At 41.3% G+C, this 18,240-nt stretch overlaps 4 protein-coding genes across 4 annotated transcripts in view; 1 reads left to right on the top strand and 3 right to left on the bottom strand.

The window, feature by feature from the left end:
- Positions 1 to 2,061, bottom strand: part of ARHGEF33 (Rho guanine nucleotide exchange factor 33) — a 37,481-nt gene extending 35,420 nt beyond the window's left edge. The window contains exon 1 of the mRNA XM_063125539.1: positions 1,672 to 2,061. The gene's annotated coding sequence lies outside the window, so the exon portion shown is untranslated. The remainder of the gene's footprint in view (positions 1 to 1,671) is intronic.
- The window catches only part of EIF4A3 (eukaryotic translation initiation factor 4A3), a 428,365-nt gene that overhangs the window by 191,335 nt on the left and 218,790 nt on the right, over positions 1 to 18,240 (bottom strand). The window lies entirely within an intron of this gene.
- On the bottom strand, positions 4,437 to 12,084 carry MORN2 (MORN repeat containing 2). The gene is made up of 5 exons (XM_063125534.1): positions 12,054 to 12,084; positions 9,929 to 9,979; positions 7,584 to 7,690; positions 6,058 to 6,194; positions 4,437 to 4,882 (listed from the first exon to the last, which is right to left on the bottom strand). Exons 1-5 carry the CDS (start codon positions 12,058 to 12,060, stop codon positions 4,780 to 4,782), a joined length of 405 nt encoding a protein of 134 aa, XP_062981604.1. The 5' UTR covers positions 12,061 to 12,084; the 3' UTR covers positions 4,437 to 4,779.
- The window catches only part of DHX57 (DExH-box helicase 57), a 41,891-nt gene continuing 35,835 nt past the window's right edge, over positions 12,185 to 18,240 (top strand). The window contains exons 1-4 of the mRNA XM_063123879.1: positions 12,185 to 12,224; positions 13,773 to 13,978; positions 15,052 to 15,198; positions 17,347 to 17,520. Of these exons, the coding sequence (XP_062979949.1) occupies positions 13,782 to 13,978; positions 15,052 to 15,198; positions 17,347 to 17,520 (518 nt within the window). The 5' untranslated portion in view covers positions 12,185 to 12,224; positions 13,773 to 13,781. The remainder of the gene's footprint in view (positions 12,225 to 13,772; positions 13,979 to 15,051; positions 15,199 to 17,346; positions 17,521 to 18,240) is intronic.

Below are 18,240 nucleotides of genomic sequence, written 5' to 3'. Positions count from 1 at the left end.
CTTCTGGGGACATCTTCAAAGGCAATCCCATGCACAATGCATCACAGTAATCTAAACAGGAGGTTACCAGAGTACAGACTAACGAAGCAAGGTTACCCACATCCAGATAAGGTCATGGTTGGGAACACTGGCTGAAGTTGGTAAAAGCTTTGTGACAGACACCATTGGTGCCTCTAGTGACAATGGAGGATCCAAGCATTGCAAAGATGGCAGTTGAGATTAAACATCAATGGTATGTCGTCGTCCCTGCCCCCGCCGCACACAAAATTTAGGAGCCAACAAAATTTTCTAGGAGCCAGATAAGAGAAGAAGTCTGTTTGACCTCTGCAGTAAACCAGGAACCAGTCACATGTTTGAGGTGCCAGTGGCTACTAGGCATCTGAACTTTTGCACCGCTGTTGAAGAGGATAATAAAACAAAAGCTGACAATGTGGTGCTGACTACTGCCAAAAGCCATTTTAGGTTGTGTTAGCAGAAGCATCATATCCAAAACTTTAGAAACAATGTTCTACATAACATTGGAATTACTAATTTGGATTACTGTTATTGATTTGGGGCAACAAGAATCAAGGAAGTTTTGGACATGCTACAAATGATATGGAGGTAGAAAAGATTCACAAGGAAATTATATATCACATCAACATAATACTATTCTAAACATATGGATAAGCATTAAAAAGGGTTCAGAGGAGACGTACAAGGAGCACATAGATTTCAATTGCAATATTAAGCTTATATTAACTTCCCCTCCTTAAAATCAATGAAACTTAAAAATACTTAACTGAGTTGTGCCTTTAATATGTTGACTATGTGAATATTATTTAAAGGCATTAAAAGAGCAACCCTATACCTGTCTATTCAGAAGTAAGTCCCATTGATTTTTATGGAGCATTCTCCCAGGTAAGTGGATATAGGTTTCCAGCGTAAATCTATTTATTATTTATTATTATTAGATATAAATTGCTACGTTTTCAAATAATACACGTAGAAATTTCCTTTCTCCCAGGCCTTCCTAAAATTACTTTATATAAGAATATATCCAACAAAGTAATCTTTTTTATTCAATGAGGGGTAAATTTAGTTACTGCACCCTTTAATTCTGAATAATTCCAGCTGATTCTGACTGTATAAGAATTTAAAAGCAATAGCAACACACACACACTCACTATCAAACAAGGGAGTCTTTTTATTCTTATATGCCTTTTAACAGTCAAGCAGTATTTCTTCGTACTTGTACCTAATTTTAATATACTTCAAAAGAATCATAACATTCCAAATTGGCAATAAATATCCTAAAGAATAGACAAGAAACACATATACAGTACAATCATACACAGTCATACTCAGAGGAAAGCTCCATTAACTTCAGTGGGATGAACTCCCAGGTAAGGGTGTCTAGAATTGCAGCCTTAGATTGCAATCCTATAAGCACTTACCTGGGAGTATCACCTGACTCAATGGGGCTTACTTTTGAGTGTGCATGTATAGGATTGCACTACTTATTTGCATAAAACATTAAAACAGATCTTTCTTTTAGACAATATCATGTAGCTTGTGAGCATAGTGCTAATTTATCACGTAGAAGATGTAGATCCTCAACATAAATTAATATTAATTTATGTTAATATTAAAATATTTTAATAAAATAAGCACAATGCATTTTAAACTTACCTCGAGCTGTGCTACCTCTCTTGCAATTTCACTACCTTCCTGAGTCAGGAACAAATGACTGCCTAAAGCGAAGATGAGAAGCCAGCTATGGGAGCCTGGTGTTTTCTGAAGTAGGTCTATCACATGCTAATCATTAATTTCAAATCCAAGCATATCTAATCTAAAGCTTTCTAATTATGCAATCTGCAAGTCACATCCTTGTGTCCCTCCCTGCTGATTAACACAGCTCAGTATTTAACATGAAGACAAACTCTTAAAACAACAATGTTCGTTAAATGGAAAATGGAATGGTGATGTAAATTGCAAATTTCCCATCACTTTTTTTTAGTAGTAACGAAAGATGATGAGCTTAACTGTAGCTTAAAGAAGCAAAGCTCTTGGCATTTAAAAAAAAAAATAGGGAGGGGGCAGCTGCAGGGAGCAGCACTCACACTGCACCAATATTCAGTGCAAAGGAACAAGGATGTGACCCCCAACTTTCAGCCTACTTTCTATAGCCAGGACCAGGGATGGTTCCATAAGGTGGTGAGGCTAGGCACAGGACTGTCAAATTCCAATGGTCTGCAGATTAAATCCCTACAGTTTGACAAGCAGCAAATGCTGGAGATGGGGTTATATTTATAATTCTTTACACTGAAAAGATGGAGAGGGCAAGATGGAATTTTGCTCCTCCTACATTATTTTGTTTACAGCCTTATTTGCTGCAATGTTAGAGTGAAGCATTAGGTTTGGCAGGTCTCTCTGGAGGGGCCCAGCAAGCAAAATCTATGGTAAGCAGGTAGGAAGGTGGTGGCAACATCAGCTGGGAAACGTGGCTTTTTACAGCAGGCAGGCAGCCCTTTGGGCAGTGGATGGAGCGATGTGTAAGATGCTGTTCAAGGCAAGGATCTCACCCTGCTTTATAGTAGAGCCAGCCCTGTTTGGCAAGAAGCCCAGCAACAGAAGTGCCACCCACTCTAGAACCAAAGCTAATGGTAACTTTGGCTCTCGCGGTCTACCTTCCTACTATGTGACCTGTCAGGAAAATATGTTATTCACACCACTTCAGCTCTACACTGGCTGGAGTTTTGACAGACTGAATTCTGGACACATTGCAATAGACGCTTAATGGCTGTGTTTGGACGATCAGTGGAGAAAAGAAGCCACGGTGGCTTTTTCCTGCCCTGCCTGTGGTGCTCACGTGCCTACCATTTCCCTAATTTCCCATGCCATGGTTCAGGTTGGTGTGTCATCCGAGGGGGTGCGAGAAGGGGTGGCTTCCAAACCACCGCATAATCCATGGATTGTTGTAGGAGTTACAGGGTGGTTTGGAAGCCACCCCTGCTGAACACCTCACTGGGTTTGGGCAACACAGCAACTCATGCTGTGGCATGGATAATTAGGGAAATGGTGGGTGTGCAACTGGCACACATTGTGCAGGGAAAAGAAGCCACAGTGGCTTTTCCCCCTCCACTTATCATCTGAACCCAGTCAATGAGGCACACGCTCCCATTTATGGAACTCTCAAGGTGGGGGGAAGCTGGCCTCTGCTATGTCCCCACTTTCCTCTTTGATTTACATCCCATATTTACACCAGACAGGCAAGGGGCTTATGGGAATGGTGGAAAAGAATTGGGTGGTCCCAAGACAGCCCGGCAGAGGGTAAGCTTCCAACATGGAACTATCTAGAAAAGCAGAGACTGAAATTTCTTGATTTCGTTACTTAACAGTTCAGAATCTTTTCTGTAATAAATCCATCTCTCAGCTGGTTGATAAAACATTGACTTCTTCTGAATCAGTTTATTTGCTCAAATATCCAGCAATCCAAAGTTCTAGTTTCAGTCTATATAAACTCTTAGTACTGCTTTTCAGTGAAGGGAGACTGTTCTTGGGAGAGAAATCCATCCAGGCCGGTGGAGAAGCAAGATGTCTTTCAATTATTTTCAATGGATTTGCGCTAACAGAGAACTGGAACTGAAAGTGACCAGTCTGTGGTATATGTCACCCATGGATTCCAATTTTATGTACAGAAAGGCACAAATGAATACTGGAAAATTAAACTACTTATGGTGGGATAGTGAAAAAGTAAAAAAAAAATCTGGGAAATTTAATCTGACTAGGAATATTTATTTATTTATTGCATTTTATACCGCCCAATAGCCGAAGCTCCCTGGGCGGTTCACAAAAATTAAAACCATTCAAAGTATAAAACTAACAATATAAAAACATGATATACAATGCAATATAAAAGCACAACCAGGATAAAACCAGCAGCAGTGCAGAAATTAAATTTAAAATACAAATTTAAAACAGCAAAGTTAAAATTGAATTTATATACTGTTAAAATGCTGAGAGAATAAAAGGGTCTTCACCTGGCGTCTGAAAGAATATAATGTAGATGCCAGGCGAAATTACCAAATGTTCTCCCTCAAATTCCATTATTAATTTTATTGATTTTTTTTTTGAAGGAACTCCCAACACCAGTGAACAATAGCAAGCTAGTTTAATATTTATTAATGGCTAGCAAGGGAGATTTTGCTTTAAAATGGTGCATTAATGAAACTTCAGCAGTGACCTAATGGATAGCAAAGGTCTGAGATGTATATTACATGGAGAAGCTAATGCATCAAACATTTTCAGCATTGTGGCATATTTAAGTAAGCAGAAGCATCCATGGAAATGTAGTTCTTGCTTATTTCCTACACAGATAATATAGGCTCGTAAACTGCAGAAACAAACATTTAATTTATTTGGAATTTATTTATTCAATTACATTCATGCCCCTCTTTCCTTGTATCTCAATGTTAGAGCTACTAATCTTGAGCTCTTCAGAATTTCAGTGTTTGGAAGTAAAAATTATTGGAACAGGATGTTAAAGTTGTACACATATACACACATGCATAGACATACTTATTTATTTTAAAGTTACAATTGGGTGAGGGGGGAGTCAAACTACATAACATTCTTAAACTTAAATAATAAATGAGTTAATCCAATGCTTACTTTATCTGGTTAAACTTTATTTTAAAAACTAACAGTTTTTTTATCAATAAGGTAAGAAATTATTGTGATCATGGTTAAAAGCTCCATAAACAAATATTTAATGCCTTTCTTCCAGTACAAAATATCCTACATTTCCAGCTTTAGCTTCAGCCCTGGTGCTGCTGTGTAATGAAACGTGCCATCCCATTCCAGGCCCTGTGTGTCAGTAAATTCTCCCTTCCCTTCCAGCCTGGAACAGGACAAAACCAAAATGTTAAATTGAAGTATAGTAATCATTGTACTATACCTAATTACTTATATTCTAATGGCAGTCAAAGATATCAGCTTTCCAATGATAGCTATACTAAATCAGGCAGAGAAAGAGATACCTGGTGAAAGTTTAGGAAGTGCAAGTTTTGTATAGTAGAAACTATTCCACCATACTGATCCTGCCAATGCATTTGTATTGTTTATTTAATTTTCACATTTATGTATTTTCTTCCATCATGGAACTCATGGTGGAGTATCCAGACCTGGTTAGATTCAGCAAGGTTGCTGCGTCATGTGCCTTCAGACCGCAGCCTTGGGACCATGCCCTGGGATCAAGTATGGTGATCAGTTGATGCCTAGTTTATAGGTATCTGGTAGAGGTGTCTGTCACCTTCAAAAGCATAGTGATGCTGAGCATATAACAATGTCAGGAACCATCCTATTTGGAAGGAGACCAAACTAGCCTGCAAGGGTAGTCAAGCAGGCTACGTTTCTAATGCAAAGCTAGTATACTTGTTAAAGATGCATACAATCTAGATCATTTCATTTATTACATTTATATACCACCCCATAGCCAAAGCAATCTGGGCAGTTTACAACAGTTAAAAACAGTGAGCATTAAAAAGTATACAAAATTTAAAACCATCAAAAACATAAAAACAACAGTGTAAAAACAACAGTATCCATTTTAAAAACAACAGTTCTGGGGTCTGTTAAAACCAAAAAAACTTAGCGTTGTTAAATGCTGTTAAATGCCTGGGAGAAAAGTCTTGACCTGGCGCTGAAACAGTGTGGGCGCCAGGTGAGCCTCATCAGGGAGATCATTCCATCATGGTGAGCTGAAAGTAGCTCTCCAGAGGCTTTGGACTTCAAGTCCCAGCATTCCTGACCATTGGCCACATTGGCAGGGGCTTCTGGGAGTGGATGTCCCAAACCTCTGGAGATCTACCTTCTGCCCACCCCTGTTCTACATCGGGGTAGGCAAACTGGTACCTTCCACTTGTTTTGGACTACAATTCTCATAACCCCACACCATTAGTCATGTTAGCTGGGGCTGATGGGAATTGTAGTCCAGAACATCTGGAGGGCACTGAACTATCTACCCCTGCTCTACATCAAGGTAACAGACATACAGTTAATTTCCTTTCAGCTTACTTGTTTTCACTGAACTGTCCGGTGTACTTGGCTCCATTGGGAAATATGTAGGTTCCTACTCCATGCAACATGTTGTTCTTGAATTCACCTTCATAAACTGCACCTGAAGGATGTTCCAGCCTTCCTAAACCATTCATCTGATTTAACAAGGAGTAGAGACGGCAGATTACAATTGATTCCTAAAATAGTGACTCTGGCTTGTCATTTCCCTACATTTAGCATATTTTTAAGGCTGCAGTCCTATGCACACTTAATTGAAAATAAGTTCAGCTGAACTTTGGGAACTATACTTTTATGTGGAAAAGGAAGGAACAGTGAGGAGGGCCCTTTCAGCTCCTTGTTGCTCTTTCAGCTCCTCAGTGCTGTGGAGGTGGGGGTTTCTGGTGCGAAAAACTGTGACACATCATGAAGCCCCACTCTTTACGCCTGACTGACTCCATGGCAAAAGGGCCAGTCAAGTGTTCTGAGAGTACATTTGTTCCACAGCCTGTCAAGCGGAAATTGGAGATGACACCACAAAGCCTCATAAAACTTGTAATGCCACTTCTAATACATTAAACAGCAAGGCTGAAAATAAATAATTTATTTACAATTTATAATAAGGGAGAGACCTTTCCAGGATTCTGCCCTGCTATTACTATTCCAACAAGCTCACTTCAGGAGGCTGTATTGAATGGTGGCTTTGCCTTAGTGGAAAATACTTCCACATACAAACTGAGGTACCCAATTTTCATTGACCTCCATACCAACTTAAAACTCTCCTAAAAGTTGTTTCTGAGTGTTGGGAGACCCTCCAGAAAAGAATAGAATAGAGATGGAGGGTTGCATTAGGTAAAAAGGGATTGGCAAAATACTGGATGCCCAAGCTTGTGCAGCTGGAGGCACTTTCTACTTTAGTTTGATCTTACTGTTTATAATGTTGTTCGTTTTATTGTCCCCTGTGCCTGTTTGGCGCATTCCTTTCTTGTTGTTTTCTTGTGATTTTATCAGAATGTAAGCTAAAGCAGCAGTTTCTGCAGCTGAAACTCTCCCCACGGCCTGAGTTCGATCCCAGCAGAAGCTGGTTTCAGGCAGCCGGCTTGGGTCGACTCAGCCTTCCATCCTCCCGAGGTCGGTAAAATGAGTACCCAGCTAGCTGGGGGAAAGGTAATAATGGCTGGGGAAGGCAATGGCAAACCACCCCGCTATAAAAAAAAAAGCCTGCCAAGAAAACGTCAGTGAAAGCTGGCGTCCCTCCAAGAGTCAGAAATGACTCAGTGCTTGCACGAGAGGTTCCTTTCCTTTCCAAGCCTATGTGGCAGGGTGTTGCTGTTTTATTGTTTTACTGCGTACAGCACCATGTGCACTGATGGTGCTATATAAGTAAATAAATAAATAAATAAATAAAATAACTCACCATTCAATGCAATCCAGAATTTATTCCTTCGCTGAAGTTTCCTAAACACTCATATAATGCAAATATACCTGGGAATATAATCTGAGAAGAAATGTTACAATACTTTAGATATTCGTAGGTAAGAATATACCTTATCATTCTTCCAGTTTCCTTGGTATATAATTCCATCTGGAGTGGTATGAACTCCATATCCATTCCTCTCAAGAACTCCATCAGCTGTTCTTGTACAATCACCATCTAAAGAAGCAAAAGAAAAATTTAGTGGGGAAACCTTTCACAAAAGTCACACTAATTATTCTATTTTAATCAAGTAATATTTCATCCCCCATTGTAATTCTTCAGAATGTAGCGGCATAACATATGATCATTTCACTAAATTTTGGTCTGCGTTTAATTTCTTCCCCACGCCACCTAAGTATTCTTTTGTTTATAAATTTTGTTAATTTTCCTCTGACCCTGCATCAGGTTCACAATTTCCAGGCAGGAAACACAGGTCCTCCCACAATCTATGATATTACTATGTTAACATGTGGGTTAAGGTGGGCAAGGTGCTTGAGCGGGTGGTTGCAGGACAACTCCAGGCACACGGATTATCTAGATCCATTTCAATCGGGTTTCAGGCCTGGTTTTGGAACGGAAACTGCCTTGGTCGCCCTGTGGGATGACCTCTGTCGGGAGAGAGACAGGGGGAGTGCGACCCTGTTGGTTCTCCTGGACCTCTCAGCGGCTTTCAATACCATCGACCATGGTATCCTTCTGGATAGGTTGTCTGAGCTGGGAGTTGGAGGTACTGCGTTGTAGTGGTTCTGCTCCTACTTGGATGGCCGATTCCAGAAGGTGGTGCTGGGGGATTATTCCTCTGTGCCGTGGCTCCTAAGCCATGGGGTTCCACAGGGCTCTATCTTATCCCCTATGCTGTTTAACATATACATGAAGCCGCTGGGGGAGGTTATCCGGAGATGTGGACTGAGGTGTCATCAATATGCAGATGATACCCAGCTCTACCTTTCCTTTTCATCAAACCCAGGTGAGGCAGTGGCTGTTCTGAACCAGTGCCTGGGCACAGTAATGGACTGGATGAGGGCTAATAAACTGAAACTCAATCCAGACAAGACGGAGGTACTGTTAGCGGGTGGTTCATCTGTCCGGCGAGGTGATGTTTGCCCTGTCCTGGACAGGGTTGCACTCCCCCTGAAGGATCGGGTCCGTAGTTTGGGGGTGCTCTTGGATCCAGAACTGTCACTTGAGGCACAGGTGAACTCAGTGGCAAAGAGCACCTTTTATCAGCTTAGGCTGATATACCAGCTGCGCCCTTATCTGGACAGAGATAGCCTAGCTACAATTATCCATGCTCTGATAACCTCTCGTTTGGATTACTGCAATGCGTTATACGTGAGGCTGCCTTTGAAAACGGTCCGGAAACTTCAACTGGTACAAAACAGGGCAGCACGGTTACTAACAGGGACTGGCCGGCGAGACCACATTACGCCAGTCCTTTTCCAGCTTCATTGGCTGCCAGTCCAGGTCCGGGCCCGATTCAAAGTGCTGGTATTAACATTTAAAGCCCTAAATGGCTTGGGGCCAGGTTATCTGAAGGAATGCCTCCTCCCATATGTACCTGCCCGGACCCTAAGGTCATCCTCAGGGGTCCTTCTCCGTGAGCCCCTGCCAAAGGAAGTGAAGCAGGTGGCTACCAGGAGGAGGGCCTTCTCTGCCTTGGCACCCGGCTGTGGAATGAGCTCCCTAAGGAAGTTCGCTTGGCACCTACATATGCTTTTAGACGCCAGGTGAAGACCTTTTTATTCTCCCATTATTTTAACTGTCTATAAATAAATTTTAACTTGGTGTTTTAAATTTGTAATTTTGCATTGCTGCTGTTTTTATCTGGTTGAGCTTTTATATTTATTTATTTATTTATTTATTTATTACATTTTTATACCGCCCAATAGCCGAAGCTCTCTGGGCGGTTCACAAAAATTAAAATCATCATAAAACAACCAACAAGTTAAAAATACAAATACAAAATACAATATAAAAAGCACAACCAGGATAAAACCACGCAGCAAAATTGATATAAGGTTAAAATACAGAGTTAAAACAGTATAATTTAAATTTAAGTTAAAATTAAGTGTTAAAATACTGAGTGAATAAAAAGGTCTTCAGCTGGCGACGAAAGGAGTACAGTGTTGTATTTTATATTATGGTTTTATACTGTTGTTTTATACTTTGAATGTTTTTAATTTTTGTGGACCGCCCAGAGAGTTCCGGCTGTTGGGCGGTATAGAAATGTAATAAATAAATAAATAAATAAATACATAAACATGTGGGTTGTGGATTATAAATCTGTACCGTTTACCCCTTCTATTTCTATTTTAGTTTTAATTTTGAAACATCACATAAGTAAAAAGTTACCCGTTCTCCAATACAGTTACATACATAAACCTGTGCAATTATAACATATGAAAATATATTTACCATACTTATCTTGATTCGGAAATATAAATGATATTTTATAAACTTCAGCAGCTGTTGAGAGAGAGAGAGAGAGGAGAGACAGAATTAATTTCACTGATCTTTCAAAGAAGCACTAATAATTTTAACAGCCCAAGTCTTACCTTATAAATATTTAAAACTAACTTATTTGTCCTGGCTTTTTACAACCATTAACTTATCTAAACACTGTTATACTTTTAATGATGTATTGTTTTGTAATACGTTGTGAATGATTTTTGGATTTTTAAAATGGGAAGTGATCTATAAACATTCTAAAATAAATAACTATACAAAGTGAAACAAACAGTGGGCAAAGAATGTATAGCACTAATTATGACTACAATAAACAAACCTTAAATACGATGAATATTTTTAAAGGCTGAGAGTCTATCCTCAACCTCAATCACCTACCTAAGACTAGAAAAGTTGTAAAGTTTTTCAACTGCTTTGGGGACTTCACAGATCTTTTCCCCCTTCAAATGTATTTATTTATTGCATTTCTATACTGCCCAATAGTTGAAGCTCTCTGAGAGGCTTACCAAAATTAAAACCATGAAAACTATTCCAAATATAAACCAAACAACAGTATAAAAACATAGTATAAAATGCAATATAAAAGCACAGCCAGGATAAAACTTAGCAGAAATGCAGAAATTAATAGATTTAAAATACAAATTTAAAACAGCAAAGTTAAAAATTCAGTTGATAAACTGTTAAAATACTGAGAAAATAAAAAGGCCTTCACCTGGCGTCTAAAAGAGTATAATATAGGTGCCAGGCGAACTTCTCTAGGGAGCTCATTCCACAGCTAGGGTGCCACAGCAGAGAAAGCCCTCCTCCTGGTACCCACCTGCCTCACTTCCTTTGGCAGGTGTTAGCAACCTGGTGCTCAAAAGTTTTGGACTAGAACTCCATAATCCCTAACCATTGGCCATGCTGGTTGGGACTGATAGGAGTAATAGTCCAAAACAGCTAGAGTGAGGGTTGACTACTCTTGCTCTACATGTAGAAGAATTGCCCTTTCTAGGACTAAATTTCTCTCCAGACTTGCTTGCATTACAGTTTCTGGTATACTACACCCTCAACATGGGAAAAACAGATAGATACACACACATACACAAATGACTAGTGCAACCGCTAAGTACACTGCACCTACCCATCTTTATTTATTTAGGGCACAATCCTATGCAAGGCAAAGGCTATCAATGGCGACTAGCCCTGATGGTTGTATGCTATCACCAGGATTCGAGGCAATAAGTTTGTGTGCACCAGGTGCTGGGGAACATGGGTGTGAGGGTGCTGTTGCACCATGTCCTGCTTGTTCATCCCTGGCCGATGGCTGGTTGGCCACTGTGTGAACAGAGTGCTGGACTAGATGGACCCTTGGTCTGATCCAGCATGGCACTTCTCATGTTCTTAAGAGGAATGCTGAGTCCTATAATTCCCAGCATGCTGAGGCATACTGGAAGTTATAGGTTTTTCTTGTCTAAACCTGCATAGGATTGTGACCTCATTTGGTTTATTTAGGGCTCAATCCTATGTACAGGTAGGCAGGGGGGGAAAGCCCTACAACTCTCAGCATTCCTCATTCACTGAAGTTTCCTAAACACTAATAAAAGGCAAGTTAAGCTTTCAAAAGCTAAGCTGCCAGATCAAAACAGAACTCCATGCAAGAGCTTAGTTCCTCTGTGATCATAGGCTCTTTAGCACTGAACAAACATTCAAACCACTACAACTCACACCACTGGCTGGGGGATGCTGGGAATTGTATCATTTATTTATTTATTTATTTATTTATTTAATTTATCATATTTATACCCCGTTCCACAGCCAAAAAGGGCTCTCGGAGCGGCTTACAATCAGTTAGCAAAAAAGACAGTCCCTGCCCTCAGGCTTACAGTCTAATAAAGACATGACACACAAGGAAAAGGAGTTCAGGAGGGAAGAGGGAAAAGCCACGGGGGGGGGGTATGTAGAGTCACAGGGGAAATCCACCATTGCTGAACGCGGCACCACCTTCTGCCTGCTTCCCGAGAATAGCCTTGACTTTTGAGGCAAACATCTACACTCCCGATCCGTTGTGGTCCAGGGAGGAACTGCCACTCACCGGTCATGGTTTTAAACGGGCGCCCGCGCGCGGTTGCTATGGAGACCAGACTCTCCCTGCCACCCGGAAGCCGAAAGGACGCTGCCTTTCACTTCCGGGTAGCTGGTGAGTGCTTGGGGTGTGTGTGTGTTGGAAGCCGGTTCTGACAGGTGACCGGAACCGAAAGCACTGGTAAAGGGGGGGAGTGGGTGTAGCGGAGTTGTGTTTATTTGTTGTTGTTGTCACAAGGCTAGGGGTGTTGTGCAGTTGGGGTGTCTTTGGGGCTTGGCTGCGTGGAAGACGCCAAGGAGGAACCACTGAGCATGAGAGGGGCCATTGCAAGCAGGCAGTGCTGAGGGAGATGTGGGGCGTGAGGCATCTGTGGGTGAGTTCGGACGACGCGCTAATCACCGGTTGTTTCTCATTTTGTTCCTATTAACACACACATCCAGTTGATTAGCGTGTCGTCCGAACTCATCCTGTGTGTGTCTGTTATGCGGTGGGACATAGAAGTGGAGCGTGGCTCATTGCCGCAGCCATACCCGAGTGCTAAAGTCCTGGGACAGATATAACCAACCTGGTGCGCGTCAGGTCTGTCGGATGGCAGCGCTTATCGTTCTGGCAGGGTAACAAAAAAGGGGTTACAACAGCTGGGGTTGTTTATCTTGGGGAAAGGGTGAGACGTGGAAAGAGATGTACAAAATCATGCATGTGTGGAGAATGTGGATGTGGAGACATTTTTCTCCCTCTCTTTTTAATAATACTAGAACTCCGGGTCAGCCCATGAAACTGAGTGGTGGGAGTTCATAGAATCATAGAATAGCAGAGTTGGAAGGGGCCTACAAGGCCATGGAGTCCAACCCCCGCTCAATGCAGGAATCCACCCTAAAGCATCCCTGTCAGACGGTTGTCCAGCTGCCTCTTGAATGCCTCTAGTGTGGGAGAGCCCACAACCTCCCTAGGGCCCTGATGGTTGTGTGCTATCTCCAGTATTCGAGGCAATAAGCCTGTGTGCACCAGTTGCTGGGGAACATGGGCGGGAGAGTGCTGTTGCACTCATGTCCTGCTTATAGGTTTCCCATGTCTTGTTTGTTCATCCCTAGCTGATGGCTGGTTGTCCACTGTGTGAACAGAGTGCTGGACTAGATGGACCCTTGGTCTGATCCAGCATTAGGGCACTTCTTATATTCTAGGCTGACAACCATTACCCAGAGGACCTTCTCTTCTGCTGCTCCCAGACTGTGGAATGGCCTGCTGGGAGAGATTCACCAACCGAACAGACTTTCTGAATTTGAAAAAAGCTATAAAGACTGATCTCTTCCAGCGGGCCTATCCAGTTGAATTTTAAGATGCCTGGCCATTATTTTAATGTATTAGTTTTTATATGTTTTTAATCAGTTTTCTACAAAAACTCGTGCCAAAATAAATTCTCCTTTGGTACCATTGATTTCTTCATCTTCTTGTTTATTTTATTTATTATTTATTAAATTTATATACTGCCCCATAGCTGAAGTTTATAACATACTTCAGCTGCAATCCTATGCACACTTACTAGAGAAATCAATGAGCTGTACTTTCAAGGTGTATGTCACGGATTGTGGGAAAGGAGAGATGGATGCTTGATGCTTGATGGCACCAGTGCCAGGTCATTAGAATTAATAATTGTCTACATGGTGAATCTAGTATTGTACTTTCCTGTCGCATTATGTTTTTATTTGCTTGTGTTTTCTTTTCTTTTAGAGAGAGAAAATGAGTTCATCAGGGAAGAGAAGAGCAAGACCAAACAGAGGGGGAGGAAGAGGAGGAAAAGGAAGGGGAGGAGGTGGTGGTGGTGGTGGTGGTAGACCCAGCAAACATCAAGCCAGTGGCAGCAAAAAAGGCTCAGACAAAATCTGGGATGATGATGACGATTTCTGCGTTTTCAGCGAAGCAAAAGATATAACCAGGTCAGCAAAATGAAACTGCTGGAAATTCAGTTTGGGATTTAGGTCATTAAAAAATCTTCTTTCTGAAGTCCTTAGAAGATTGAGGCTTTAAGACATAAGATTTGTGAGAGATTGTAGCTTAGTAGCAGGCTCAATCCTAGCATCTCCAGCTTTAAAGGATCAAATAGATGATGAAGAGAAAACCTCTCTCTGTGCCTGAGACCCTGAAGAGCCACTGCCAAAGTAGATAACACTGGACTAAATAGACAAATAGTCTGATATTGTATAACACAGCTTTCTATGTTCCTGTGATAAAATGAAATGCCTTGACTAAATGCTCAGTCACACCCCTTTTGTGTGTTTGTTAGAGATCGTCACAAAAGGCATGCCTTGTGAGGCTTTCTAACAGCAAGTCTACTAAGTCTGTTCTGGGTGCCACCTTTTACTGAGGGAGAGGTTGACAGTGGCTACTAGCCAGAATTGCCAAAAATGCAACCCTGTTTTCAGAGATAGTATATTGACCATCCGATATTAGGGATCAAAAGTGTCTTCCCCCGATAACTGCAGCACCAAACACAGTAAGTAAGAGGTTCTATTTAGCACAGGAGGAAAGGTGTGTGGTGTTGGTGCTATGGTTCTTGTTTTTTGTGGCACAACAAGATGGTGACACCCAATTGGCTCATCTCAGAGATGAAGAAGTCAGTTAATCGGAACAAATTGAATTTATTAAACAGACAAGGAATCTGATGTGTTTTGAGAAAATTACCTCATTCAAAATATGTCCTGCAAAACCCACTGTCGCTTTGGTACCACAGTTTCCGTGTTGTCTAAGCTGATCCTGCTAGTCTGATTGGACTTATTGCGTTGGTACTGATCTTCTGACAGCTTCTGTACCTATTGCAGGGGTCAAATATACTGAATCCCAGTGATTTGGCATGCCTGCCTGAAAATCCCTAGCGACAGAAGATGGATACTGGTTTGACTCAATATGACTATCTTTTTGTTCAGCATAATTTGTTAACTTTTGTTATATATGCATGCATTTATTTTCTGTTGCATGAATATATCGTTCTTCGTCTTCTTTTCATACCAAGACCTGTTAGCAGAGGATATGGACAGACCAGACATGAATCCAAGAGCAAGATGCCACTACAGACTCTGCATATGACTTCAGAGAATCAGAAGAGGGTGAAAGAACTTCTCCGTGAGCTCCAAGGGCAAGACCTGATTGCTGGTTCAGAGTCAGTTTTCTCAACATAAATCTTTTTTCCTTTATTCAGATATGAAGCCATGCTGTATAACTGAGCATGGAAACCCTTTCATTATTTTTAGTCTTTAATAGGCATTTCATCAAATGAAGCTACATGATTTATAGTTTAGAATTTAGACTGGCTTTATATATTAAGCTAATAAAACAGTTACGTAGGGCCAGGTCGCATGATCGAACAATCCATCGTGGCTTAAATAAGCCACAGTCGCTTCTTTTAATCCCCAACACATGCCCGATGTCATTTCCATAATTGCCCACCCAGGCACAGGTTGTCACGTCATCTGAACCTGGGTGGCCTGGCTTATTTGAGGGGAAAACAACCCTTAAATAACCTTAAAACAGGACACAGGTTATTTGAGGGTTGTTTCCCCCTTGAACAACCATGCTGCCCAGGTTTGGATGACTCGTTATGCTGTTCACAAGCGGGTAATTAGGGAAATGGTGCCCAGTATCCGCTGGGGGTTAAAGCAAACCATCATGACTTATTTTGATTGTGTGAACCAGGTCATAGCTTTGTCGCTTTTCTGGGGTAAGAAACAAGGTGTTTACTTATCTCAGGGGTGCCTTCATTCTTTACATGGCAAACATAATTGCTGTGGGTACACTGCTGTTTACTGTAGCAAATGTATCAAGTGTGCATGGCATATGGAAGCTGGATATCTAAAGGATGCTTGCTCAGTTTGAACCTACAGAAGCCCTTCTCTGGGTGCCCCTGTTGTCTGAGGTGGGGTGATTGATAACAGAGGATAGGGTCTTCTCTGCGATGGCACCCCGTTTATGGAACACCCATTCCTACAGAGGTTTGCCTGATACCTGGTTTGCTTAGCTTTGGATATCAGGTTAAGACAGTTCTTTGTACCCATGCTTTTAATGAACAGTGAAAGATTTTTTATGTTGCTTTTAAGTTTTATTGTGAAATATGGGTTTTATTGTTACCTTACCTTGTCTTATGCGGCTTCTGCTGTTCTATTGTTTTGGCTTTATTGTTTTGTTGGTTTGTATTTTGTGATGTGTTGATTTTTGGAAGCTGCCTTGTGAAATTCTTGGAAGATGGGTTATAAAGATTGTAAATAACGTGCTCTTTTCAACACCCATGTGCACACACCTAAGATTCCTGGCCCAGTCAGGGCTCTGGGCACAGGCACATGGACATTTAAACAGCTAGTATGCCATTAATACTTTGTGTTAGCTGTGGGAAATCCTGAAGCAATGCTGGTGTTCCTCTGGCATTCATCTTTGCTCCATAAAGTTGGAGCCTCCCTTACCAAACTTTGAATGTTTCAAGCACCTTTTAACTGTGGAGGGGGTATTCTCGGTTATGGAGTCCTGCTTATTTATTTATTTATTTATTTATTTATTACATTTTTATACCGCCCAATAGCCGAAGCTCTCTGGGCGGTTCCTGCTTGTGGGATTCTCTCCCTAAGGAGGCTCACTTGGTGCTTGCCCTGTTATCCTTTCAGTGCCAGGTAAAGACCTTCATATTTTCTCAGGCTTTAAATCCATGATGCAACTGTTTTTAACTTTCTGGTTTTTTTACCCTGTAGTTTGTTTATTGGTACTTTATTTTTATTGGTTTTTGTTCTAGATTTTATTTTATGAGCCATACTTGGAATGGTGTTTTTTTAACATTGAAGGGTGGGGTACAAATTGATGAGATAAAATAAACCTCAAAAGAGGCACACAGGTGAGAAAAGCTGTGTGCCTTTTCCCTCCTCCTTCTTAGCCATTCAAACTCCTTTTTTCCTCAGCTTGCCTCCAATACCAGAATTGAGTTATGCTGCGGGGAAAGTGCTTGGGGATGATAGAATATGTGAAGGGAAGGGTACAGCTTCCCTTGCACATGTGTCCCTTTTGATTTTAAATACAGAGGTTTACCCCCTGGCTAATACATGAATGAGGCAGGCATAAGATTAAACAAACATGCCTGCTGTTGCCATGTCCAGTTTGGCTCTAAGAGGACAGTGATCTGGTTTAGGTCTGAACACTTTGAATAATTAGGCTGAATCACTTGTGTATGTTTCTAAGATCCTCTTTTGGGGTCTAGGGTCTGAGTAACAGTGTAGTGATGCAGAACAGAGAGACTCTTGCAACTCAGACTCTTTCCTATCCTTTTCAGGACGCTTGTATCAGGCGAAGATGATTATGATGAAGCAGATTACTTGGATGACGGGCAGTGTTTGTCAGATGGCCAAGCAGTTTCTAAAACTAGCACAAGTACTTTCTTTCAGGCACCTGTGAACCACGTTCCAGAGGTTGAAGTGTCTTTGTTTGCTGTGCATAAACTTTCCAGGTGACTTATTTTTCTCATAAATAATATGGAAAATGTTAGTCAGGAAGTAGGACTGGGACAGGTGTGCTGAAAACTTGTATAGTTGCAGTTACAAAGGAGTTCAGACTGTGACTTTTAATGTGGAATCGCTCAAGCACAATCTAGAGAATCTTGGGTTTCCTATACTTTTAAAGAGCAACTTTCTAGCCCTTTTGATGGCAAGGAAATTGCTAAAAAGACAACTTCTAGCTGAAAATTCCAGAAGTGTGTGTGTGTTGTGAGTGGAGAGTTCATTCAGCCCTGCTGTCAGCCATTTCATATAATGCCCAGCTCACCTTTCACTGCTTTAACAAGGCTTCCCAGTTACCCTTCCCAATAACTTTCCTAGGAAATTCAGCTGAGTTTGCTAGTTCCATCCCTCCGCACACATGCATAGAAAACAAAACTCCTTATTCTGAAAACAACCTCCAACCCACCCAAATAGAGGAGCGATGCAAATTATGTAAGGCGTACAAGGAAAGCACATTTATACAAATATGCCCAGGTTACTTATTTTATTCCATTTGCAGAAACCACACAGTATAGACAAGGGCTGGGAAACCTCTTTCAGTCCAAGGGATGAATTAAATTTCAGAGGGGGGCATTTTTCTAGTAGTGGGTTGGTGCCAAAGGGAAAAAGCGTAGGGCCAAATATATCATCACTATCATCATTTATTACATTTCTCTACCACCCCATAGCTG

The sequence above is a fragment of the Elgaria multicarinata genome, chromosome 4, assembly GCF_023053635.1.
Source record: "Elgaria multicarinata webbii isolate HBS135686 ecotype San Diego chromosome 4, rElgMul1.1.pri, whole genome shotgun sequence".
Classification (NCBI taxonomy): Eukaryota; Metazoa; Chordata; class Lepidosauria; order Squamata; family Anguidae; genus Elgaria; species Elgaria multicarinata.
This window is presented reverse-complemented; position numbering and strand designations above follow the sequence as displayed.

What these genes read in the sequence shown, in the direction of transcription:
- MORN2 (XM_063125534.1), bottom strand. An exon ending in TCCGAATCAAGATAAGTATG is followed by an intron (nt 7,691 to 9,928) that starts GTAAATATATTT and finishes TTGCTTCTTTAG; the next exon opens with ATGGTGATTGTACAAGAACA. An exon ending in GAAACTGGAAGAATGATAAG is followed by an intron (nt 6,195 to 7,583) that starts GTATATTCTTAC and finishes TTGTTAAATCAG; the next exon opens with ATGAATGGTTTAGGAAGGCT.